The sequence below is a fragment of the Podarcis gaigeae genome, assembly GCF_964106915.1.
Source record: "Podarcis gaigeae genome assembly, chromosome: 10".
NCBI classification, from domain to species: Eukaryota; Metazoa; Chordata; class Lepidosauria; order Squamata; family Lacertidae; genus Podarcis; species Podarcis gaigeae.
Genome location: NC_139686.1, coordinates 67647629 through 67673696, shown reverse-complemented (window position 1 = coordinate 67673696; position 26068 = coordinate 67647629). Strand labels below are relative to the sequence as shown.

General features: G+C 41.7%; 1 protein-coding gene across 2 annotated transcripts in view; it reads right to left on the bottom strand.

The window, feature by feature from the left end:
* Nucleotides 1–18357, bottom strand: part of LRRK2 (leucine rich repeat kinase 2) — an 81272-nt gene extending 62915 nt beyond the window's left edge. The window contains exons 1-6 of one of the 2 annotated variants that reach the window (XM_083701234.1): nucleotides 17715–18357; nucleotides 17460–17545; nucleotides 12897–13006; nucleotides 5299–5387; nucleotides 3800–3934; nucleotides 559–693 (exon numbers count right to left, since the gene is read on the bottom strand). In XM_083701234.1, coding sequence (XP_083557360.1) covers nucleotides 559–693; nucleotides 3800–3934; nucleotides 5299–5387; nucleotides 12897–13006; nucleotides 17460–17545; nucleotides 17715–17886 — 727 coding nt within the window. In that variant the 5' untranslated portion in view covers nucleotides 17887–18357. The remainder of the gene's footprint in view (nucleotides 1–558; nucleotides 694–3799; nucleotides 3935–5298; nucleotides 5388–12896; nucleotides 13007–17459; nucleotides 17546–17714) is intronic. The other variant, XM_083701235.1, reaches the window with a different exon arrangement.
* Between the last annotated feature and the right edge of the window lie 7711 nt (nucleotides 18358–26068).

Here is a 26068-nt window from a genome sequence, read left to right as displayed (position 1 = left end):
TTAACTATGGGGAACCAGCATTTGTCCGCAAACAACTTTCCAGGTCATATAGCTAGCATGATTAAACCTTTTAAGTATTATACTCATGAGCATTATGGTACAGGAAACATAGCCAGGAGGCTGTGGGGAGCACTGCCACTGCTACAAGCAGCAGCTAACCTTTTAAAATTATTTTTAAGAAAGTGAAAAGATGAATGAGAAGAAACCTCCTATAAACCTCATATAAAGTAAGGAAAGTCACTCCCCAAAAAAATTATGAAATTTGCACATGGTCAATCCCTACACACTCCAGTTTTCATGCAGCACAAATGGTTTCACAAAGAGGATGTGAATTTCAGTACAGCTCTTATACTGAGGAATTGAGCCAAAACAAAGTCAGCACCCATCTTTCAGTTCAGAAATAATTTTCAGACATCAAATACAGATCAGAGCACACCAATGATCTCTCTTTTAGGAACTGCCCTTCATTTGCAAGTCCAGACAGGAACTGCTGATTAATTCTTAAGGGCACACCCTCACCCCATGCACACTCTAAATATTAAAAACTACAATACTTACGTGGTCCTGCCAATGAATGTAAAGACAACAGGGCAAGGAGTACTAAGTTTTCTTTTTTGGGGAATTTTTTGAGCACATTCAGTATGATCATGTGATCTCTGTCCTCAACAAATTCAATCAGCTGCTCCTCTGGAACTGAATTTTAAAAATAAAGATGTAAAGACATAAGCACTTTGATACATGTGTAAATTTTCACTCACTGAAGGCAAACTAAGGATACACCTGGGACAACACACGAGCAGTCTACCAGCAACCAGACCACTATCCATGCTTCTTCTTCTTTCTAAAGCAAACCTGACTGTTCTAAAGTATAAAGAAGGAATAATGATTCAGATGAGTTAACAATAGGGAAGAAAAATTAAGAGTGAAGCTAGGGAGACATGAACCTGTAAAAAAAAAAAAAAACAGACTCCCAAGCCCAGAGGAAGTACAGTGGTACCTTGGTTCTCGAACTTAATCCATTCCAGGAGTCCGTTTGATTCCCGAAAACATTAAAAAACCAAGGCACAGCTTTCAACTGGCTGCAGGAGCTTCCTGCACCCAATCGGAAGCAGCAGAAGCCCCATTGGATATTCGGCTTCCGAAAAACGTTCACAAACCAGAAAGCTTACTTCTGAGTTTGCGGCATTCAGGAGCCAATTTGTTCGAAAAACTAAGCCGTTTGGGAACCAAGGTTCCACTGTACCTGCTTTAGCATCCAACCTTTCTCTCTTTCATCTTCACCCACTTCCCTTCTTGGCGTCTTCTCTGTTGCAACTTGGAGTTTCATCCATCCCGATCCTCCACATCTGAACTGGTAAAGATATCTCCTCTTTTATGAATGGAATTCTCCATTCACCTGTGTCATTTCAATCTTCCAATGTTACACAACTAACGTGAGCAAACCACTTGTGTGAGCACTTATTTTTATTTGATTACTTACCCACTCTTTATCCTAAGTTGGGAGTGTGTCTGCTGGTTGTCGCTAACTTCTTCACTGGTTCTGTTTTAGCAAAAAATACTTCTACATCTCCTCCACCTGAGAGATGTGCCAACTCCAGACATGAGGGCAGTCTGCACATCTCCTAGGCAGTGGAAGCCACAGGTTGTTTTTTTTTGGGGGGGGGGGTGGATCAGCAGGGAGAGAATTATTCTCCCTTGTTTAGAATGTGTGCTGGTTGTCTGCACAATAGGAATTTTGTACAGGATAGAGAGGAAAAGGAATAGGAAGAGTGACAAATTTCCATTTCCTGTCTGGTCCAAAATATAGTTTTCATGAATGCCTGATTCTTCCTGTACACACCAAATGTATTTACTCCACTGTATTCCAACTCCCCTCTCTAGGGAATTCTTTCTAGCTCTAGCTATTGCCTTGATACTAACAACAGTTGTTGGGTATGAGCTCTGGTGAACAAAAACAAGACCATTAACTACAAAAGTGACTTTTTATTTTATTTACTTTCCTTATAGCAGCATGCAGGAGGATTTTGAACACAGAACACAGGAAACTGCCATATACTGAGTGAGACCACTGGTCCATCTAACTCAGTATTGTCCATGCTGATTAGAAGCGGTTTTCCATGTTTTCAGACCAAGGTCCCTCCCAGACCTACCTGAAGATTCTGGATATTGTACCTGGGGCTTTGTGTGTGCTAAGCACACACTCTATCGCTGAGTTGCAGTCCTTACTGATGAACCAACTTTATACAATTTTCTTTTTATTATCGTCTTCCAAACAAAACACAAGTCAGAACAAAGGTCTCTGGACTGTCGTATAATTAAAGGATAGTAGATGTGTGCCATTTTCAGAAGAGGATTTCCAAGGTTAAAATAGATTTTTTGGCATGAACTGATCAGTTTTTGGCGCTATTAACTAAATGTTAAATTCACAAAAACTGTGGGTGGATGCTTAACAGGCCAAGCTCTGCCACAAGATCCAAGAGATGCCCATGATCCAGATACAGCATTTGTGTATTGACTGTATGCCATTACCACTCCTGCTGCTGTGTCACAGAAGATTTGCAGCTGGCCACAGCAGTCACAAAATTTTCCAGACACAAGCAAAGGAGCACTAAAGGCAACTGCATAGCATCTCTTTTATGCCCTGGGTTTTCCAGTGCTTGGCAGGGCAAGGAATGTATTGAAAGGAATGAAGGGTGGGATTTGCTTTGACACCAATCAGTAGATAGACAGGTTAATTAAAGACTATAAAGGTACCAATTCAACATCAAGTGATCTGGGATAGTGTCCTTATTTCCTGGACAGTCTGTAGCTCCCTGCACCAGTGATGATGCAGATATCCACACTCCTGCGGCTGTCAATCGTAGGAAGAGGTGGTTTCTTTAATCACTATCACCTTGGCTAATCAACTCTTCTTGTTAGCAGCAGCTTACAATTGCAGGTTATCATTGCTACCCACCCAGAACTACTGCTGTCACTTTATTTTCCAAAATAGTGCTTGGAAAATGAGTAATTTAAATGATTCAGTTGAGAATTTAACTACAAAGTATTTTCTTCTGGAACACCTTATTTCACAAACATATTTCCTGTTTCCTGGCAAATAGAAGGTGAGGAAATGGAGGTAGTGAGAGATTTTACTTTCTTGGGCTCAAATGATCACTGCAGATGGTGACAGCAGCCACGAAATTAAAAGACGCCTGCTTCTTGGGAGAAGGGCAATGACAGGCCTAGACAGCATCTTGAGAAGTAGAGACATCACCTTGCCAACAAAGGTTCGTATAGTTAAAGCTATGGTTTTCCCAGTAGTGATGTATGGAAGTGAGAGCTGGACCATAAAGAAGGCTGATCGCCGAAGAATTGATGCTTTTGAATTATGGTGCTGGAGGAGACTCTTGAGAGTCCCACGGACTGCAGGAAGATCAGACCTATCCATACTGAAGGAAATCAACCCTGAGTGCTCACTGGAAGGACAGATTGTGAAGCTGAGGCTCCAGTACTTTGGCCACCTCATGAGAAGAGAAGACTCCCTGGAGAAGACCCTGATGTTGGGAAAGATGGAGGGCACAAGGAGAAGGGGACGACAGAGGACAAGATGGTTGGATAGTGTTTTCGAGGTTACCAGCATGAGTTTGACCAAACTGCGGGAGGCAGTGGAGGACAGAGGTGCCTGGCGTTCTCTGGTCCATGGGGTCACGAAGAGTCAGACACGACTAAACGACTAAACAACAACAACAACAATTTCCTGTTTCATCAGGCAACACCAAGAACTTGAAGAGCAAAAATATCTGTTCTCACGATTTACCTTTTTCAAGAAGCATGTGCAAAGCTTTACATCCATATTTCTGGATCTCCTCATTATCAGAAAATGTGTCCATGGCATCAAATATCAGTAAAAATACGTCTGTTCCTTCCTCCAAGAGAAGAAGTGTTATTACATCTACAAATGGGGGGGGGGGGGAGAGGGAAGTTGCAGGTTTACCAAAACATTTCTTTTTTTCTGCAGTCAGAAACCACTTTAAAAATACATTATTTCAGAATTGGATTGTCAAAAATAAGCCACAAAGATTCAGTGGGACTTACTCCCAGGTATGTATGTAGATTGCACACCTAAATTACACAACAATCTGATGCATGTTTATGTAGAATGGAAGTACAACCCACTGCATTTGATAGGACTTCCTACTAGGAATGGGCAATTTGTCAGATTCTTCCAATCTTAAATTCAGTCCTCCACATTTCCACATCAGTTTCTGATTAAAAACAAAAACCAGGATAATTTATCACATTTTAGTGCACATTTCTCCTGATAAAACACATTTTTGTGTGCAATTTTGCCTGTGCACATATTTTGTAAAGCAATTTCCCATGCTGTAATGCATTTTGTATGTAATTTTCACTAACATATGCAATTATACACACACTTTAACCTAGTATACACACTTGTGTACATAATGCTTGGCACTGGAAAAATCTGAGAAGTGTGAATTATTTTACAGCACTGTATATGGATTACATAAATTCAGCTTTACACGCAAACTGAATTGAATTTCTTCCCCATCTCTACTTACTTCCAAATAAATATTGTACTAGAACAGCATTAATCCTTAATCCTACTGTTAATCCATTACCGTTATCATAAAAAATGGCAATGTCCTCAAAAGTAAAAGTGTTAGCAGCCGTTTTACACATTTTCTGCATCTATATAATTTGATAATAGGCAATGCAGGATTCAAGCAAAAAACATAATTGTGTTACCGATGTGCAAAAAAATGCAAGTAAAGCTTGTGTCCCTCAGCAAAGCAACAGGTAACATGCTTGCTTTGAAGTCCCTAGGACCAGAATTCTCACAATACAAAATAATTTGAATCCTTTTACTAGGAATGGAGACACCTTCGTCTCATGCCGAAATGTGATTTAACAATCTATCTCTTCCACCCTCTTAAGAGCATAAAGTGGGTGGCTGCTTACCTCCCTGCTTCCACAGATAATTATTGGAGAATGATGGAAGAGTTTTGTGCCATTTTCAATTATGCTTCTGGCTCTATGTTTGAACAGCTTCTGCCACATTGGAACAGCTGCCTGCTCAATCCAGGAATGGGATACTGATGGCACACATGCACACTTTTTTTCTCCTGGGATAGGAGGTACTTATGCATTAACTAATGCAATATAGATTAAACAGCCACCAGACCAATTGTTAAAGGTAAGGTAAAGGTAAAAGGCTAAGGTAAATGAAAGACTGGCAGCATTCTGTACAGTATTCTAACCCTAAGTAATTGTAATATTTGAAAAAGGCAGTACCTGAAGAGAGAAGCATATTTAATGCTTTGAGGCCAACTGTTGAAAGGTGTATGTTCACATTGTGGTTTTTAAGCATCTTAAGAATGTGCCTGAAGTGGAAACAGAAAAAATGAACTTGATACCAGAATAAAACACTCAAAATTAGGTTTCAAGAAAGCTAGTACTTTCTTTCCACATCAGAGTTAATAAAAATCACATGACATACATAGATGCTTCTAGTTGCTCTAGTTGAGTGCAACAATGAATTGAGATGGACATATTGAGATGGACCAATTGAGATGGACATATGCTTCAAAAGACACAACTAGCTAATGGAATCTGAATGAATATCCTGACATGGATGAATATCCAGATGTATATCCATGCACCTCTGAACACAAATCTCACTATCTTTATCAGGTGGCTGTCATCAAATATCTGCCTGTATACTGAGCAATCAGACCTCTAGGGACCCTCTCATATCACCCAAATAATCAAAGGGAGCCAAATTGATTAGAGCAGGGCAACCCAACTTTTCAGACCAAATGGGATCCAAAAGTACTTTGACACATAACCCACAGGCCGCACACTGCCTTGTTGTGCAGAGGTGGGGGGAGCACAGTCAAAATTTCACACACACACAAACACACTGCCTTTCCAAAGCTGGATAAGTGAGGAGCCAGGCTTTGAGAAGGAGGCATGAGGCTCTGACAGGGTCCTAGAACCCTTCCACCTCCTTCCCAAAGCTGAGAAAGCACAAATTAGGCTTGGGAAAAGAGGCTAGAAGACTCTAGGACCCTGTCAGAGCCCTCACACCTCCTTGCCAAAGTCCAGCACTTCACAGGAGGGTACAAAAGGTACCCCTGCCCGTATGGGCCAGTCGTGTCCGACTCTAGGGTTGCGTGCTCATCTCACTCTAGAGGCCATGAGCCGGCGCCGTCCGAAGACACTTCCGGGTCACGTGGCCAGTGTGACGAAGCTGCAGCTGGCGAGCCAGCACCAGAGCAGCACACGGAAACGCCGTTTACCTTCCTGATATAAAGCGGTCCCTATTTATCTACTTGCACTTAAGAGTGCTTTCTAACTGCTAGGTGGGCAGGAGCTGGGACCGAACGACGGGAGCTCACCCCGCCGCGGGGATTTGAACCGCTGACCATACGATTGGCAAGTCCTAGGCACTGAGGTTTTACCCACAGCGCCACCCGCGTCCCGCTTCACAGGAGGATAAGGGGCATGAAATGTTGCCAAGAGCTGCTAAGAAAGGGCTTGAGGACTGCGAGTTAGACTGCCCTGGGTTAGAGTGTTAGATTGGGGAGACTAAAGTTCAAATACTCAGCCATGAATTTCAAAAGCCCTAGGCAGTCACTATCAAATCAGCCTAACCTACCTCAAAGCGTTCCAAGAATGAAAAGGGGATAGAACCGCTGGGTGGGGTGGGGGGATGTGAATGGGATACAAGTGTAATAAAATAAATAAGGATCTCCTGGATTATCAGAGGAAGGTGCTATGCATTCTCCCCACTCCATGCATACACTTGAACCAAAATGAGACTGGCATTCTTGCTGAGGATATAGCAAAGCTCACAGACAAACAACGACCAAATGACCTTGACCACCACCCCTTTGCATACAAATGCATGGAGGTGCTCATATAGCAAAGTATTCATAAGATATTTATGGTACACTGGTGAAATGCAATGCAGCTGAAAGCTTCTACATGATACATACATGGCCTTGCAATGACTTCAATTCACTGTTGAACTTCTGCCAATAAGACAGAGCATCCTCAGCTTTTTGCACTAACTACAGGAAGAGTGATTTAGCGGTTGTTGAAGAAGTTTGAGACATTTAGAAAGGAAGATTCAGCTTAACACACTAATTAAGCATGATACTTCTTAAGCTGCCATGGTGCATTGTCAATATTTATTATGCTGCAGAGGGTACTCCAAGGCACAACTGTCTCCTGTGCAACCGCCTTGTATCATTAAACTCTGCACTGACAGACTCCAAGGAAAGATTCAAATCAGCTTAAAACCTTGTCACATACCAGGGTGATATTTCCCCAAAGGGTCTAATTATTAGCTTTGCATTCAGTGCATGTAAATAAGCTTCAAAGATATGCAGAAATGAAGGGATAGGGCAAATTTCCTCCAAACTTTTAGAATGGCTCCACAGGCTATGGAATACAATGTCTTAGGTAGCAGTGCTGTATACCTTCAACTCATCCCACATTCAACTGTGTACAGCGATAAAAGAATAAGAAGTTATAGTCAGATACGAAGTTCTTTCATGTCATTTGGTAGTAGTGAAAGTAGGAGCACTGTCAGTTTCATAAGAGAAAAAATGGATTGCTCTCAGAATATAATCCAGGGAGCGCAAGCAGTGCTTAATCTTTAACAAGAAAGACGGCACAGATCTATGTGACACCCTTGCTGTCTGCCCTGGGGATAATTAATTTTAGGAGTATGACAACGGCAACCTATTCTTAGTGATGAAAGTTACTCTGCATATGCTCAGTGGTCATTTTTTTGATCAAATAAAACTGAACAAAAATGTTTTTAGCAGGCAGCAAGGCAATTACCTGGTGTCAGTTTATACATGTGTGTATAAACATAAACACACAGAGAACAGCTGGCTTTGCTGTCAATCTTATTCTTCCCTTAATGTGTCAGGTGGGTTTCCCACTTTCTTAATGTGGCACATCTGCTTTTATTTTATATACTGTATTGTTATTCCTCAAGATCAACAGATCTTCAGAAATTTTTATCTTTCCAGTTGCACATGCTGTGTTCAAGTACTGCAATTTAACTTAAATGCTAATGCCACATATGCAGCTTAGAACTGTATATTATTTAGAGTCAATGGTGAGCACTGAGATAGGCAAGTTTGCCCACGATACTAAATCATGCAGGGTGGTTAAAATGAAGAGAGATTGTGAAGGGTTCCAAAAGGATATCTCCAAACTGGGTTTATGGACAATGCACTTCAATGGCAAATGCAATTCAATGTGGCTGGCACACTGGGACAAAAAAATTGTAATTTCACACAAACACTCATGGGGTGTAAACTACTGAAACCTTGGAATTGTAGTGTATAGCTCTATGAAGGCATTGAGCCAGTGTGTGGCAGCTGTGAAGAATGCAAGTGTCATGGTAGGAATCATTAGGAAAGAAACTGAAAATAAAAACATCAGTATCATAAAGCCATTATACAATTATATGGTGTAAACATATTTTGAATACTGTGCACAGTTTTCATCGCCCCACCTCAAAAAGGGTATTGTAGAGCAGGAAAAGGTTTGGGAAAAGGAAACCAAAATGATCAAGAGAATGGAGCAACTCCCTTATAAGGAAAGGTTGCGGTTTTTTAGTTTAGAGAAAAGGTAAGGGGAGAAAGAGTTGTATGAAATGAAGCATGGTGTAGAGAAAATGGATTAAGAAAAGTTTTTCTCCCTCTCATTAACACTTGAACTCAGGGCTATCCAGTGAAACTGAGTGTTGGAAGATTCAGAGTTAAACTGTGGATTTCACTCCCAAAAGTAGTAGTGTTTGATTATTTTTAAGAAGGATTAGGGAAATTTGTGGAAGATAAGTGTATCAGTGGCTACCAGCCGCAATGGTTATGCTTTGCCTCCATGGCCGGAGCTAGTATGCGTCTGAATACCATTTGCTGGAAACAGCAGGAGGGGACAGGAGCTAACCTGCTACAGTTTGGCAGGTCTATCAAATGATGGATTTTCTTCTCGATTTCTGAAAAAGTATACGTTTATGTGATCTTACAAAACATTTTGGCTGGATCCAAAAGTGTCCTCCTGCCAATGAAAGGGCTTGAGCCCTGTGAACGGGGGGGGGGGGGGGATTTTCGCCAAACCCCCCTCATACTCAAGTATAATTTCACTTGCTGCTATGGTTACCCACCTACCTAAGGCAGATTGTTTAAGGGTACAGGAAGAAGGCAGAATTGAGATGCTGCAGCACCCCATTTAATAGGCAGAACTCCACACATGTAACTCCAACTCTGTGTTTATCAAGGGACAAACGTCATGAAAATTAGGAGTAGGAAATATGAGCTGTGTAAGCCTATGAACTAATATAGTAAGAAGCAGCTACCAATATGAAGGTGGGGTAAAAAAACACGCAGAAAATTATTAGTTCACTACTCAGATCAACTGTAAAACATATTGCGGAAACCTCTCTCCCAGTATTCACAACCTCAAAAGCTGTTTAAAGACAGAAGTGAAATGTTTTCACATCCCCTACTTCCTGAAATCTCTGTGACAAAACAGATGTTGAAATATTCAGAAAGTAACTTTACTTTTTTTCCTTGTTGAAAATGGTTACTATTTACCACAACATTAGTCATCAGACCCAAGGGAAAAGGTAGGCTGCCTGGGCAGATTTAGCCTAGTTCTACAACAGAAACATCCAAGAGTCCTGTGGCATCTTAAAGACTAACACATTCATTACGGGAAAAGCTTTCATGAAAAATTCATCAGTTACAGAAGTTTCTGTTCTCTAAAAAGGGGCAGATATTTTTCTGAAAGTTTTAATCATCTTACAGCACTGCTGTTGTGTGTACATTTTTAAGATTTCCTTTAGCATATCCAGGTCATCTGCTTGATACTAATATACAAATATACACAATAGCCAAAATAAGCATTAATATCACATTTCCGTGATTTTTTACTCAGCTCATAAGAAAGAGAGATGGACTTATTACCACCCTAAAAACTCATTAAAAGCTAGAGACACTTAGGTAAAACTAAGAATGTAATGAGAAAAAGCCTATCTTCTCCAAACCTTCCACCTAGGCCCCTTTTGTGCTATAGACGTTGTTTCCCAAATTAGCTCTACCCTACCTCACTGGAAGGATAGATCGTGAAGCTGAGGCTCCAATACTTTGGCCACCTCATGAGAAGAGAACTCCCTGGAAAAGACCCTGATGTTGGGAAAGATGGAGGGCACAAGAAGAAGGGGACGACAGAGGACAAGATGGTTGGACAATGTTCTCGAAACTACGAACATGAGTTTGACCAAACTGCGGGAGGCAGTGAAAGACAGGAGTGCCTGGCGTGCTCTGGTCCATGGGGTCACGAAGAGTCGGACACGACTAAATGACAACAACCTCACGCATTTGTAATCAATTTCCTCTGCAAGAAACTTAATAATAATAATAATAATAATAATAATAATACCCCACCCATTTGCTTCTTTGAAGCTTATGCACAGATCCTATAAGCAGTACAATGTCTTGTTGGAAGGAAAATGATGTAAACTGGAGGGGAATATAATCTGAACAGTGGTTCCATCTGGGCAGAACCCCTTGTGTTACGATGCCACAGCCTTGTGTAGCAGCAGTTTTTGGTGACTGGTTCTAACAGAGGTGAGAGGGAGACAATCTCAGATTTTATTAAGTAGGTCCTGAATCAGCTTAATTTAGGCTCCCTCGGGCCTGAAGAACGCCACAGTCACCTTTGACTGGACCTAACTATGCAGGGGTCCTTTACCTTCTTAGTCTGGCTGGTGTGGTTAAGAGCAGAATCTGATTGGCTGAAGGTCCAGTCAGGTGGGAGTTATATGTCACAGGAAAGTCAACTGTCAGTTAAGGAAAAGCAGTTGAGGAGGTGGAAGAGAAAGGAGCTGATGAGGAAGGAGTGAGCAATTTCCTTTTGGGATTATAGGGACAGAACTGCCCAAACTGTATAGAAATTTATTTATGTACGCTACTACAGCAGCAAGAATATTACTTGCCCAGATATGGAAAAAAGAAGTCCCAGAAAAGGAAGAATGAATTCAAAAATTTATGGAATATGCAGAAATGGCGAAACTTACCGGAAGAGTAAGAAATCAATATAACCAACTTTTTATAAAAGAATGGAAATGGTTTATTGAATATCTACAAATAAATTGTAAACAGATAAGAACATTGGCAGGATTATTGTAATAACCTGCAGTTTTATAAAAGTATATATTAAAGTAGATGAACAAATGAGTAAACTAAGTTAATTTGGATATGCAGAAAATATTAAAAATAAATTTAAGGAACTGCAGAAAGAGGGGGAAGTCAAGTTTTGAAATGTTAAAATGATTATAAAATTATTGAAATGTATAAAATTGAAAATCATAAATAAAATTGTAATAAAAAAGGAAGGAATGAGCAAAGGACCAGAGGGAAAAGCTGAGGAGAATAGCTAAGGCCTGGATATTAATACTTTGTGTGTTGTTAATACTTGTGTGGTCAAGATTGGAAGGGACCTGGTGATTGAGTTGGGCTGAGAAGTTCTTCTGAGATTACACAAGTGGCCTAACCTCTCCAAGCAGCCAGCACACTGGTACCTCAAGTTGCATTCCACTCTTGTTATGGACTTTCAGCTTGCAAACGCAGCATGCTCACATGAGCGATCTGCGCGCTATGCGCATGCGCAGAACCACTGGATCGTGCCGCACACATGTGCAGAAGAGGCGCTCTAGTTGCAGACTTTTCGGGGTGCAAACGGCACCCCAAAATGGATTAAGTCCGCCACTAGAGGTACCGCTGTACAAGCAGATTTAGGAGGCAGGCTGTCTTCAGCAGCTGGACTGGGTTGTGGGAGTAATTGGCTCGGGTGGAAGTTAATGGAATTTGGCCTGAGGTAAAAGCCACTAAAAGGCTGGGGTCAGCAACATTGTCTTGAGGCTACAGAAACTCTTGTCAAGCACTTTTAAGACCTTAATGTAAATACTGTAATGCTGCTTCCTTATGTACTACATAGTTTCCACTCAATAAAACAATCTTAGGTAAAATATCGTCCTTTGTCTAGTGCTGGCATCCACTTCACATCTAAGCTTAATACACTAGCTACCAGCAGGTTTTGTTAACATTCTGAAAGAATTGGTGGCAGTGGAAAATTAAAAAACACAGATGTCTAAACCTGTTTTTCACATAGTGAGGCTGAGACAATCAGGTATTCCTGACATCAGATATTATATTCTGGTCCACAGTAACAACATGCAAAATTAAACACCAACTTATTATATTTACAACTGTTCTTTCTTCTCTTCTTAGAACGATTCATACATTTGGTTATTAAGTCAAAGGAGAAGAAGCAAATCTTCTGCCAACAGTTAGTGACAATTTATTATTCACTTGTTTTTAGTGTAAGTTATCAATATTCTTGCAGGGAACTCTGTCAAAACACATATTTTAAAACAATACAAATGCACTAGGTGATAAACAGCTTTTAAACATAACAGTAAACATTTACACTAAAGTCACCCTGCCACAAAATAATAAAACCAAACCAAACACAACAATCCATTTATACATTAGAAAAGCTAAAATGGCACACCACTCTAGAAATTTCTTTCCATATTTAGTTTCTTTCCAAACCTAGCGAACAGCCCCACAATCTCAAATGGGAAATTATTAGGTCAAAAAAACAACAACCCCCACAACTCTTGCCCCAAAACTGTGATAAAAGTAAGGCTTGCTTGATTTTGCCCAGAAACTGAAATAGTTAACAAAGGTTTAGAGAAGAATATTACATTTCTCCAGTAATAACAGTAATTTCTATGTATTTCCATTTTGTGGAAACACTGAATTGTACACATTACACTATTTTTTAAACATTAATGTACTTACTGGTGAACACCAAGCACTTCCCAATCCTTCCCAACACCTTGAGGAGCTGCTAAGTTATGAAGCGTGTCTGGGCAAACTTCGATAAGTTTGCAAAGAAGCGACCATCCCACCTTAAAAGCAAAAAACACAACTAGTTTTCAAAGCACACATCAAGCTCTTTTTTGCACCATCACAAGGCTTTACAACTACAAAGTTCTTAGGATAGACTGTTACAATGGCAGATTTAGCCCAACTTTCAAAACATGCTATTACACTATTCAGATTGAGATACAGTGGTACCTCAGGTTAAGTACTTAAATCGTTCTGTAGGTCTGTTCTTAACCTGAAACTGTTCTTAACCTGAAGCACCACTTTAGCTAATGGGGCCTCCTGCTGCCGCCGCGCCGCCGAAGCATGATTTCTGTTCTCATCCTGAAGCAAAGTTCTTAAGCTGAGGTACTATTTCTGGGTTAGCGGAGTCTGTAACCTGATGCGTATGTAACCCGAGGTACCACTGTACTAGTTTACAAGTTTTTAACTTGTAGTGGTTTGAGGGGATTTTTAATTGATTTTTTGCTTCAAAAATCTCTCTCTCACACACATATATACATGCACAATTGCTATTTAAAAATACATACACATAAACTTCCTCCTATGGTGCAATTTGGGTATTTTCATTCTGCATTTGATTCCAACTGCCAGTCCAAAAAAAGTTGACAGCTACTGCTATTGTCACAAGACACCTTTGGAGCCTCATTCACATGCTTAAGGATTTCCCAACACTACTCAAGCTTCCATAAGAGAGACTTCAGCTTGGTAATTCACTGATAATGTATGCATCATACATAGTGAGATAGGCATTGTGGACGCAGTCTATTAATGTGTTATCAACGCACTGCATGTCCAGACAATGTGGAAGCAATGCCCACATCACTCCAGTTCAAAGAATATCCATTTAAATGGTATACTACATAGAATATACTTTCAAGTGTGAATAATACACACTTAAAAGGTCAGATCTCTGCAGAATAAACATCGAAGTGGTAATCTGAAAGGATTCCAGAGGCGTCCTGCCAATTTATGCATGCCATGTGACCAATTCGCAACACAAGTACATATTTGCATTTTAAGTGTATTACTTATTTAGTCAAATTCAGAAACTGAGGTCTGAAATATAAACCTCTAGTTTACCCTAAAGGCATTAAGATAGTATAAAGGCAAATCACCTAAGGACATTACCATATTTTTCGCTCTAGAAGACGTACCTAGTTTTTAGAGGAGGAAAATAAGAAAAAAAATCTCCCCATCTCTGCGCAGCACCTCTCCAGCGAAGCGGGAGGAGGAACGGAGCCCCTTCCATTTTTCCTCCCGCTTCGCTGAAGGGGCGCTGCGCAGCTCTCCATCTCTGCACAGTACCTCTCCAGTGAAGCGGGAGGAGGAATGGAAGGGGCTCCATTTCTCCTCCCGCTTCACTGAAGGGGCGCTGCGCAGCTCTCTCTCTCTGTGCAGCGCCATTCGCTCGATAAGATGCACACACATTCCCCCTTACTTTTTAGGAGGAAAAAAGTGTGTCTTATGGAGCAAAAAAATACGGTACTTCTCCTTCTGTCAATTTCAAGAGATAAAACACACTGTCATGAGGATCTGAAATTGGTTTTCACTTCCTAGAATCACAGAATTTTAGAGTGGGAAGGGATCCCAAGGGTCATCTAGTCCAACAAATTAATAGGACGCAGCATACAAGTTAACAAGGCGCAAAATATTATGAGATTGGCCCAAGTTTTTCTTGTTATTTCTCTCCTGATTCAATCCTTTGCAGTGACGGCAGCATCCGGTGCTTTGCTACCCAGCTACAGTCCCAAGCTTTCAACATGGAACTACTAGCAAGTAGGAGGAAAGTCACTCTTAGGAGTGTTGCTTCAAGCGCTTTTGGAGAGTGGCATGAAAGTGAAAAGACAAGAGCTGCCAGAAATGCCTTGCGCTCATTTATAAGGGCCCTCAGGGCAGCCCTGTTCCTCAAGTGACAACATAACTAAAAACCACTTCAAATAATCAGCAGAATCAAAATGGGAGGAATTATCATGGAATCTACCATTTCAGGCAGATTGCCAACGCTCTGGGTTACGAAAGTGCATCCCGCACGGATCACGGATACAGTGTCCAATGTATTCTACTCCCCCCCCCCCCAAGAGTGCAGAGATCAAATATTTCCTCATCCACATTCCTTAAAACTTCTCCCCTCACACTTTGAAGGAAAAGCTTTAACCACTTGATTTGGTAGATTTTATAAAACCATAGCAAATCACTTATTTCCAGAAATGCATTGTGTAGGATGCACATTTGGTTTTACGGCACAAGCCGCTGCTTGTATTGCAGTCATAAAGCCAATAATAAACTAGCATGCTGATTTGCCCTGATGAAAAAAGGCTACAGCAGTGCAAAGAGTCCATAATCATCAACTTTGTCCAAATCATCCATTTCTTTGACTATGCAGAAGGATCAAATCCTGAACAGAACAGGGGGGGAAATCACTTCTTCTTTAATTTGAGTGTGTGATAACTTAATCATGGAGAGATCTTCACAGGTACCCTCCCCCAAAAGCAGAACCAGACTTGATAGGACGTAGAGGCTGCCAGCTGCCTTCTTGTTCATTTCTGCCTGAAAAACACTCATATTATTATGATAACTAAACACACCCACATAATTTCCTTTTTAAAATGTATGCTTTGCATTCCAACAGTTTCCTTTATTTAAAATTACTGCTTGAGGTGTGATATTCTCTGCTCATTATACAATATGTCGTGCACTTAAAGCAGAAACCATTTATATCAGCCGGATGAAACAGATATGTAAATTTCTTGACATTTAGTCTCTAACTATTTTGTATTCATGTTTTCTAAGAACGTTGTTTGAAAATACTTATAGTTACATATCTCAATTAAAATTATACATGCAAATCAAGCAAAGTTGAATAACTCCTTTAAATAATACTTTTCACATTGTTGTTTTAAAGTGGGCTAGCCTGTTAGAACATCCAGGTCAAATCTTAAGACATATAATAGATGGGTTCATTTCCTTTCATCTTGTGCTGCTTTTAAACTTAACCAAAATGAGACAGCAGTTGTGATATAAGACCACCATGCTGAAGTCTATACCTGCAGCACATATTTTACAGTTAACATTTTTTCCGACATGAAAATAAACTAATGGCAAGAATTTCATGGGTTAACCATTGCCTGCCATCAGATTTTTATTTATTAAATAATTTTTATTTATTAAATTTCTATATTGCCCTTCATTCAAGGATCAAAGGGTGGTTTACAAAAGGTAGAAATGCCCCAGGGGAAGAGCTTCAAGACAAGGTCAATTGGATTTACGGAACTGGAATGATGGCTGAACTTGAACATTCAAGTCATTTATTTTGCAGTACTCTCATTTTCAAAGGGTAGACAGCCTCATGCACTAGCAGCGGAAACATCAAGTTTTAGGGCACCTTAAGGATGAATGCATATGTCATGAGCCTAATAGTTTCTCTTCAGGATGGCACGTTTTTCCTTGCTTCCCCATTTTCAAGTAACTCACACATGAGCCTTTCAGAGAGATATGAACTAAACCAAATTTGCTTTAGAAATGGGTACAAATTGAGTTGAGACATCCCTAGTCACCGCAAAGAGCATCTTCGGACCTAGGATTTCCGTTTGGGCATCCCCTTCTATATCCCTATATCATATAAAACTTTGCAGTAGACATCACCCTGCAATAAAGTTAGGTTGGAGAAAACAAAGCCGAATTGTTTTTTATCGGCTGGGATAGCTCAGTGAGTAGATCACGACTCTCTTAATCTCAGGGTTCTGGGTTTGAGCAAAAGATTCCTGCATCTCAGGGGGTTGCACTAGACAACCCTTGTGGTTCCGACTCCACAATTCTCTATGCGCTGGGCTAAAAAGTGGGAGCAGGGGTGGGAGAAGTAAAAAAAAAAAGAGGAGCCAATAGCTCAGTGGGTTAGACCATGTTTCTTCCTGCCTTGGACAAGATGACCTGGGGAGGGGGGGTCCCCTTCCAAGTGCTCAATTCTACGACCTAACAAACAGTTCTTTATTTTTTATTTTGTAGGATTTTTATTCAGTTTTTCTATTTTACATTTTAGAATACAGTGGTACCTCGGGTTAAGTACTTAATTCGTTCCGGAGGTCCGTTCTTAACCTGAAACTGTTCTTAACCTGAAGCACCACTGCTGCCGCTGGAGCCCGATTTCTGTTCTTATCCTGAAGCAAAGTTCTTAACCTGAAGCACTATTTCTGGGTTAACGGAGTGTGTAACCTGAAGCGTATGTACCCCGAGGTACCACTGTATTCTTTTAAACCAACGGCTTCCCTTCTTCTCTTTCTCATTTTACATACCACAAATCCCTGCCTATTTTACATAACGCGAAACCATTCAGTGTTGCATCCATCAAAACTGATCTACACCGTTGAATTTATCATGTCAGTGCTGCCAGCGGGATTTTTTTTAAAAAATGCACACATTTTTTCACCCATGCAAGCATTTTCCGTTCTTGTTTTAAACCTGCTGTTCTTCATTTACCTGCTGCACGCTCGCCACCCTCATGTACGAGGCCAGCACCAACAACAGAGGCACGTGGACGCTCTTCCCGACGAGCAAGGGAGGACCTGAGCGAGATCGAAAAGGGAGAGAAAATAAATAAAAAAGAAAAGCGAAATAGGAAAATGCGGGGGGGGGGTAGAGAGAGAGAGAGCGCGAAAAAGTTATTGCCACGTTACTTAACAGCTCGGAAAGCCAAGCAAGAATAAAACCCCGAAACGCGAAGGCGGAGATTACCGCTGGGCGACGAGGCGAAGGCGAGGAGATCCCTCAGGATCTGGACGAGGGTCTCGATCTGCTTCCCTTCCTGGACATTCTTCAAGCGGACGATGAGCTTCTGGAGAGCCGCTTCCCTCTCCTCCTCGCCGCCCCGGCAGCTCCTGCTGCTCCCCCTCCGGTCGCTGCTCATGTCTCCCTCAGCGGCCACAAACTTTCCCTCAGCGAGAGCAGCTCGGAGGGATCCCCCCCCCCCCTCACAAACCCCGCCGACCCACGGCAGGCTCCCTTCTGCCCGCTCGGCCGCGACGGAGGAGGAGGAGGAGGAGGGGTGGCGGCGGCGAAGGGAGCCGGCAGTGCGCGCCCCATGCCCGTAGATGGCGCTTTCGTTGCGGCCGTTTGGCCCGCCGGCCTCGAGGCGGGGAGGAAAAAAAGAGGCGGGAAATCAGCTCGGCCCGCCTGGCGGCTTGGCTTTCCCGAGGGAGGGAAGCGGGAGGAGCCGCAGGCGCCGAAAACGAAACCGAGGGAGCGGGGAAAGGGGATTTTTACGGAGGGAGATGGCTGGGCAACGCGGGGTGAGGGGAGGGGGGCGGCGAAGTGCCCCTCGCCCGCGCAAAAAAGGCGGCTCTCCTGAGGGAAGGATGCGGAGGAAATGGCGACCTCAGGTTGTGTGAGGCGCGAGGAAAAGGCGGTTTCGAGGCGCCCTCCCGCCTCAGAGTTTTGTTTCCCAAAAAAATTATTAGTTTTCTCTTATAACACAGACAAGAACACAAAAGAAAAACATTACATTTGACACAACATAAACACTTAACAATAAAACACACAAAATAAAAGAATTTTTTCTTCTTATTCCCTGGTGTATAAGACTTCCCTGACACCCTCCAATCTGGATTTCATCCTATTACATATTTAGCAGTTCCCAATTTCATATTTATAACATCACTTTCTTCTTTCATTACACACTTCTTAAGCTTACTTCCAATTGTCATCCATGATAATCTTTATTATTCATCTTTTTCTATCCCTTAGCCTAATCTGTTACTTCTAGGATTTCCTAATTATATTACAGAATCTCACTAAATATTCTTTAAATTTCTTCCAGTCTTCTTGTGTTTCCTCCTCTTTCTGGTCGCGGATGCTTCCAGTCAGGTCAGCCAGCTCCGAAAAGTCCATCTTCATCTGCCATTCTTCTATTGTCAGTATTTCTTGCAATTTCCAATTTCTAATGAAAGTCTTGCTGCTGTAGTGGCATACAAAAACAGTCTAACATCCTTCTTGGGCAGTTCCGGTCTGTTATTCCAAGTAGAAAGGCTTCTGGTTTCTTAATAAATGTATTTTTCAACATTTTTAAAAATTCATTATAAATCTTTTCGCAGAAGTCTTTCACCTTGGGACACGCCCATCACATATGAAAAAAGGTGCCTTCTTTCTCTTTACATTTCCAACATAAGTTATCATTAGTGTGGTAATGAGTTGACAAAAGCAAGCTAAGGGGAAAATATCCCCGGTCATAGCGGGTATCCCTGCCTTCATTCTTCCTTGTATATTATTATTACTATTATTATTAATTTCCTTTCCTCCAAAAGGCTGTTGTCTTTTGCATCAAATTGTGTGTCTCTCTCTCTATATATATGCACTTTCCAGATTTATACATTTCATTCATTTTACAATCATTCTAACATTTCAAAGCTTGACTTCCCCATCTTTCTGCAGTTCCTTAAATTTGTTTTTTTAAATACCTTCTGCATATCCAAATTCCTTTAATTTGCTCGTTTCATTATCTGCTTTACATATACGCTCTTAATGAAACTGCAGGTTGTTACAATAGTCCTGCCAATGTTTTATCAGTTTGCAATTTATCTGTAAATAAACCATTTCCATTCTTTTATAAAAAGTTGGTTATCTTGATTTTTTATTTTTCCAGTAAGTTTCGCCATTTCTGTATATTCCAGAAGTTTTTATATCCAGCCTTCCTTTGCTGGGACTTCTTTCCATTTTGCGCCAAATTGTCAGCAAGTGCCTCTTATCTCAGAGGAAGACGACCATTGGGAAGCCCAGCTTAAAATGACCGCAGGCTGTTGCCCAAAACTTGACGGGAATGAAGCTAAGGGAAGTGGGGTTTTTGGATGGTAGTATAAAGGAGGACATGGCCAGTTCAACACATAATAATAATAATAATAATAATAATAATAATAATAATTTATTTATACCGTGCCCATCTGGCTGGCTTTCCCCAGCCACTCTGGGCGGCATACAGCACCTAAAAAATCATAAAACATTAGACATTAAAAACTCACCTAAACATCGTTGCCTTCAGATGTCTTCTAAAAGTCAGATAGTTGTTTATTTCCTTGACATCTGATGGGAGGCAGTTCCACAGGGTGGGTGCCACCCCCGAGAAGACCCTCTACCTGGTTCCCTGTAACTTTTGCTTCTTGCAGCAAGGGAACCGCCAAAAGGCCCTACCATATCTTCCAACATTTCTCTGGTGAAAATAGGGATTTCCATAATAATCATTTTACTATTTATACCCCATGCATCTAACTGACTTAGCCCAGCCACTTTGGGCAGCTTCCAACATATGTAAAAACATTAAAAAAAACTTTTTATATATATATAAAAAAACCATATACAGGACTGCCTTCAGGTGGCTGCAGGGGTCAGATAACTCCATACCCTCCAACATTTCTCCCGTTAAAATAGGGACGTTCCAGGATCAAATCAGAAACTGGGGCAGCTTCTGTAAATCCAGGACTGTCCCTGAAAAATAGGTTCACTTGGAGGGTCTGACATACATCTATCCTGAGTGTTAGATGGACAAATATTTATTTTGCACTTTGATATCAGATTACATATCATTCCATGAGAGAGAGTTGCTTGTAATTACCCTTTATCATTTTCTGATGTCATTATGCAAGAACTACCCCAGAAAAGGGACTGAGTTCAGTCTTCAGTGGACAGTGTCTACCCATCTCATGATTTCTTTTTTCTGCTTGCTCTAAGGTCGGCATATCAGTAGAACAAATACTTCACATTAAACATCCAGCAGTAGCAGATACCAGGAGTTTTCTGGTAAATATATCAGAGGGCTCATGACACAGTAAAATGTGACTCACAGCAAAACCCATAGCTTGTTCAGCTATTCCCCACCCTTGTATATTCTGAGTGAGGAAACAGAATTACATCACCTCCTCTTCCCTACCATCTGCAAATTTTAGTATAAAATTTGTACACGCAACTGTTTTAGAGAGGCCAGGGGTCCTGCTGTACAGAGGACAATCCTCTTTTTAAAGATGTTTTCGGTTTAAAGGCCTTTCCAGTCCCAGCTTAGGACCAAAAAGAGAGCAGAGGTCTTGAAGCTGCTAATCAAACAATACCCAAACAGCAGATAGAAATGCAAGATGTGTACTTGACTATTTAAATTATAGCATTTATTTCTAAATGTGCATATATGTATGTATGTTAGCAAATGTATGCACATTTTCGGCAAATCTGTGTTCCCCTTGTCCTTTTTTTTAAGCAATTGTTGAAAACAAATGGGAGGGGATGTGGTCCTGCTCCCCCCCCCAAAAAAAATAACTATCTTGTGCCTTCCTTCAGGTAGTGGTCTTAATAATTTAAAAAATAATAATATTATTTTTATTTATACCCCACCCATCTGACTGGGTTTCCCCAGCCACTCTGGGTGGGTTCCAGCAGAATATTAAAATACAGTGATTCATCAATGTCCCCATTGTGTTGAAAAGGCTGTAGGAATTGTGGTTCCTCTTTCCATGCACAGTGGGCCTGCAATACAGTGCAAAAATTATGGGGAAATGTTATTTTCATTGACAGCAACACAACTGGCCGTTGCTCATCCCTGGAAAGGCAAATCAGAGCCACTAATGGAGACCTGGATTATCTATGTATGGCTATCAGGGGCATGTCAAAAGGGGATAAGGTGTTTGAGATTTAGTTTCTGTTCTTTTTCATGAGTAAGGGACAACATACTCTCAAAGTCTCTATCTGAAATTTCATGCATATCAGTTAGTATCTCGACCCCTCTCCACTGAATTGAAATTTCAGCCTTCACGACATAGGAAAACGGCCAAGTAAACAGCTATTTTTGTGGAGGAGGGTCAATATATTAACTGATACACATGAAATTTCACATATAGCTATATAATCCCTACTGTAGTAAGATAAGACCTTCGGAGCAGGCATTTTCAAAAAAAGGTTTCATTATGAACCACTCTAGTAGGGCAGTAATTGTTCCTTGATAAATTGTCACACCCCCCCCCCCAATGATGGCACCTGGGGCAACCCGTGCCCCCTTCCTACGCTCCTGTGCGACCATTCAAATGTACATGTTATCCTGCGCTCTGAAGTGAATATCACATTTGCACATACAGAGGCCATGTATTTTCCTGCTACTACCCTAGTCTTCTATCTGGCCAGTCACACTTAATTTTACTTTATTTAATTATATGTAATTATGAGAAGTAAAGTTATGCTGGACAACGGGTGCATTCAGGAAAGAAGACAAGGGACACATTATGTAGATGTTACTGAGCTTCTCTGCTTTTCCAGAATCGTAGGATAATATTTAAATGCAGTATACCTTTCTCCGGGGCCTTCTAACAGTTACAATGTATTTCAGTGCGTAATTCTAGTCTCCTGTTCCCAGGGGTTGGTGAACCTACTAATTATACATGGGGTGACTTTTGAAAAGCCTTTGAAAGTTTCAGCTGGTTTAGAACGTGGCATCCAGGCTGCTGACAAAGCCTCGTTCATGTTCAAAGTTATGATTTCAGATCTTTAAGTTGAAATCATTTATGCATATTTACCTGGTAGTAAACTCCATTGAACACAGTGGAACTTACCTACAAGTAAACATTTATTTTGTATTCTCATTTTGTATTTTTATGCTGTGAACCAGCCTGTGATCTTTTGGATGAAGGGTGGGGTATACAAATATCATCATCATCATCATCATCAGTACAATGCTGAAGTTGGTTACTAGTTCCCAATACCTTATTTGTGGGAAAGTTCAAAACACACCTTAATCAGTGTGTGTGTGTGTGTGTGTGTGTGCGCGCGCGCAGGTGTGCATTCTTGTGCATGTCTGTTGAGACATCTGTCTTCAACGGCTTTGGCTAACCCTCCCATCTTGGTGTCATCTGCAGATTTGATCAGCATCCCCTCAATGCCTTCATCCAAGTCGTTTATAAAGACATTGAACAACAACGGGTCCATTTTCCCCAAGTTGATGAGGAACCATTAGTGAGCGTTCTTTGGGTTCGGTCAGTCAGCTAGCTGCAAATCCATCCAATACTTTCTGCCCTTCATCATCCTCTCCTCCACAAGTGGCCGTGAGATCTTGGGCCTGCGGCAATCTACGTAGAGGAGGGAGAACTTATGGATGACGTGGGGGGACATTTTGGCAAATTGTAGGGAATGAGGATTGGCAACAGTGTTGGGGATTTGAAGGAGCTGTTGCGGGTTGGGTAAAGTGTAATGTGTCACAATTTCGTGCTGAAGAAACAACGAGCAAGCTAAGGGGAGTGGGAAACCAGCCAACCAACAGAGTGTCAGAGGTGCACTTGCTGTAGGCAGAGTCTATATCCAGTGTCAGGTCCAGTCCTAGGATCGAACAACAGCAGTTCAAGTGGTCAGATGGTCCAGGAGTCAAGGAATCTGATGATCAAGAGGAAGAGTTACAGATAGGTAGCCGTGTTGGTCTGCCATAGTCAAAACAAAAAAAATTCCTTCCAGTAGCACCTTAAAGACCAACTAAGTCAGTTCTTGGTATGAGCTTTCGTGTGCATGCACACGAAAGCTCATACCAAGAACTGACTTAGTTGGTCTTTAAGGTGCTACTGGAAGGAATTTTTTTTGTTTTGACAAGAGGAAGAGATTATACTTGGGAACAGAAAAATTGTTGGCTTATTGTTGTGTTTTTCTTATGTGAACGAGCTTGCCTGCTAATATTCTGTAATATATTCCTCCATAGACTAGATATTACATAGAATGGTTCCCTTGTTTTTTGACAAATAGTCTGTATATTATTGACTTTGATCTTAAGACCAATCTATTGGGGAATTCTTAATATGAAAGCTCTGTTTGTTAATGTTATATAATTGCCTCAAAGGTCCTAAACATTAAGCTGGGATACTTGCCCGCAAGAAAATTGCAATGACATTATTATTTTGCTACTCCTTACTCAGAAGCAGGTGCCCACTAAGTTCAATAGGACTTACTTCCAAGTAAAGGCACAGTTGTCTGGAAAGTTGTCCTGTGCAAGTAATAGAAGCTGTGCAAGAATACAAATGCTAACTCCCCAACATATCTCCAATGAAAATAGAGACATCCTATTCCATAATTACAATAATAATTTCATTATTTATACCCCGCCCATCTCACTAGGTTGCCTCAGTCACTCTGGGTGGTTTTCAACATATATAAAAATGTCACTAAACATTAAACAAACTTCCCTATACAGTGGTGCTTCTGGTTACAAACTTAATTCGTTCTGGAGATCTGTTCTAAACCTGAAACCGTTCTTAACCTGAGGTACCACTTTAGCTAATGGGGTCTCCTGCTGGCGTGCAATTTCTGTTCTCATCCTGGGGCAAAGTTCTTAACCCGAGGTACTACTTCCAGGTTAACGGAGTCTGTAACCCAAGGTGTTTGTAACCCAAGGTACCACTGTACATGGCTGCCTTCAGATGTCCTCTAAAGGTTGTATAGTTACTTATCTCATTGGCTCGGAGGTTGCATAACTCCATATACTCCAGCATTCTCCAATGAAAATTGGGACATCCTAAGGAAAAGCGGGACATTCCAGAATCAAATCAGAAACCAGGATGGCTTCTGTAAATCCAGGACTGTCCCTAGAAAGTAGGGACACTTGGAGGGTCTGTAAATGCACTCTTGTGTGGCTCTCATTTACTTCTATGGTTCTTATAAAAGACCATTTTATGGAGGATTGTGTCATTTTATGTATTACAGTGGTACCTTGGGTTACAAACACCTCAGGTTACAAACTCCGCTAACCCGGAAGTAGTACCTCAGGTTGCAAACTTAGCCCTAGGATGAGAATGGAAATCGTGCGGCGGCGGCATAGCAGCAGCGGGAGGCCCCATTAGCGAAAGCACGCCTCACATTAAGAACGGTTTCGGGTTAAGAACGGACCTCCGGAACGAATTAAGTTCGTAACCCAGGGTAAAGGTAAAGGGACCCCTGACCATTAGGTCCAGTCGTGGCTGACTCCGGGGTTGTGGCACTCATCTCGCTTTATTGGCCAAGGGAGCCGGCGTACAGCTTCCGGGTGATGTGGTTAGCATGACTAAGCTGCTTCTGGCGAACCAGAGCAGCGCACGGAAACGCTGTGTTTACCTTCCCGCCGGAGCGGTACCTATTTATCTACTTGACTTTGATGTGCTTTCGAACTGCTAGGTTGGCAGGAGCAGGCACCGAGCAACGGGAGCTCACCCCGTCGCGGGGATTCGAACTGCCAACCTTCTGACTGGCAAATCCTAGGCTCTCTGGTTCAACCCACAGTGCCACCCGCGTCCCATTCTTTCCCATCAGGTCGTAGGGCGAGTTACAGCAATTAAAATTTCAGAATGAAAAACAGTTGAAACAGATTACAACCACAGGATTAGGGTGGTCCCTGACACATCTCAGGTGTCAAAGGCCAGGGTATAGTATGCCTGTGATTGCCAAACCTGGGAGCAATGTAAGACTTTGGTCACAAAGTGATCTAAATTTAGCAGCATAAAATATGAGCTAGGACAGGGGTCTGCAACCTTTAAGACAAAAAGAGCCACTTGGACCCGTTTCCGAAGAAAAAACAACAACTGGGAGCCGCAAAACCATTGCGACATTTAAAACAAATATAACACTGCATACATTGTTTCTTAGCCCAATGTTATCCTCGTCATTATAAAAATAACTTTTTTGACACTTTTTAATTATTTTTTGTTTGACCCCTCAGAATTACTCCTCCTCATAGAAATAAACGTTATATTAACAAGTTACCTTTTTTTGAGTGTGTGTTCTTCACTCCCCTTCAAAACAGTAGCTGCAAATTGCAAAGCAATAGCAGCAAATCAGCCAGCGGCAGCCTGTTGGGGCGGCAGCCTGTTGCCCGAAGCACAGGGAGCCCTCCGGAGGGCTCCCCGTGCTTCAGGCGAGTGTCTGCAAGCCTTGCGCGTCCGGCAGGAGCTCCCGTCGGGCGCGCAAGGCTTGGGGCGGCAGCCTGTTGCCCGAAGCACAGGGAGCCCTCCGGAGGGCTCCCCGTGCTTCGGGCGAGTGTCTGCAAGCCTTGCGCGCCCGGCAGGAGCTCCCGTCGGGCGCGCGAGGCTTGGGGCGGCAGCCTGCCGCCCGAAGCA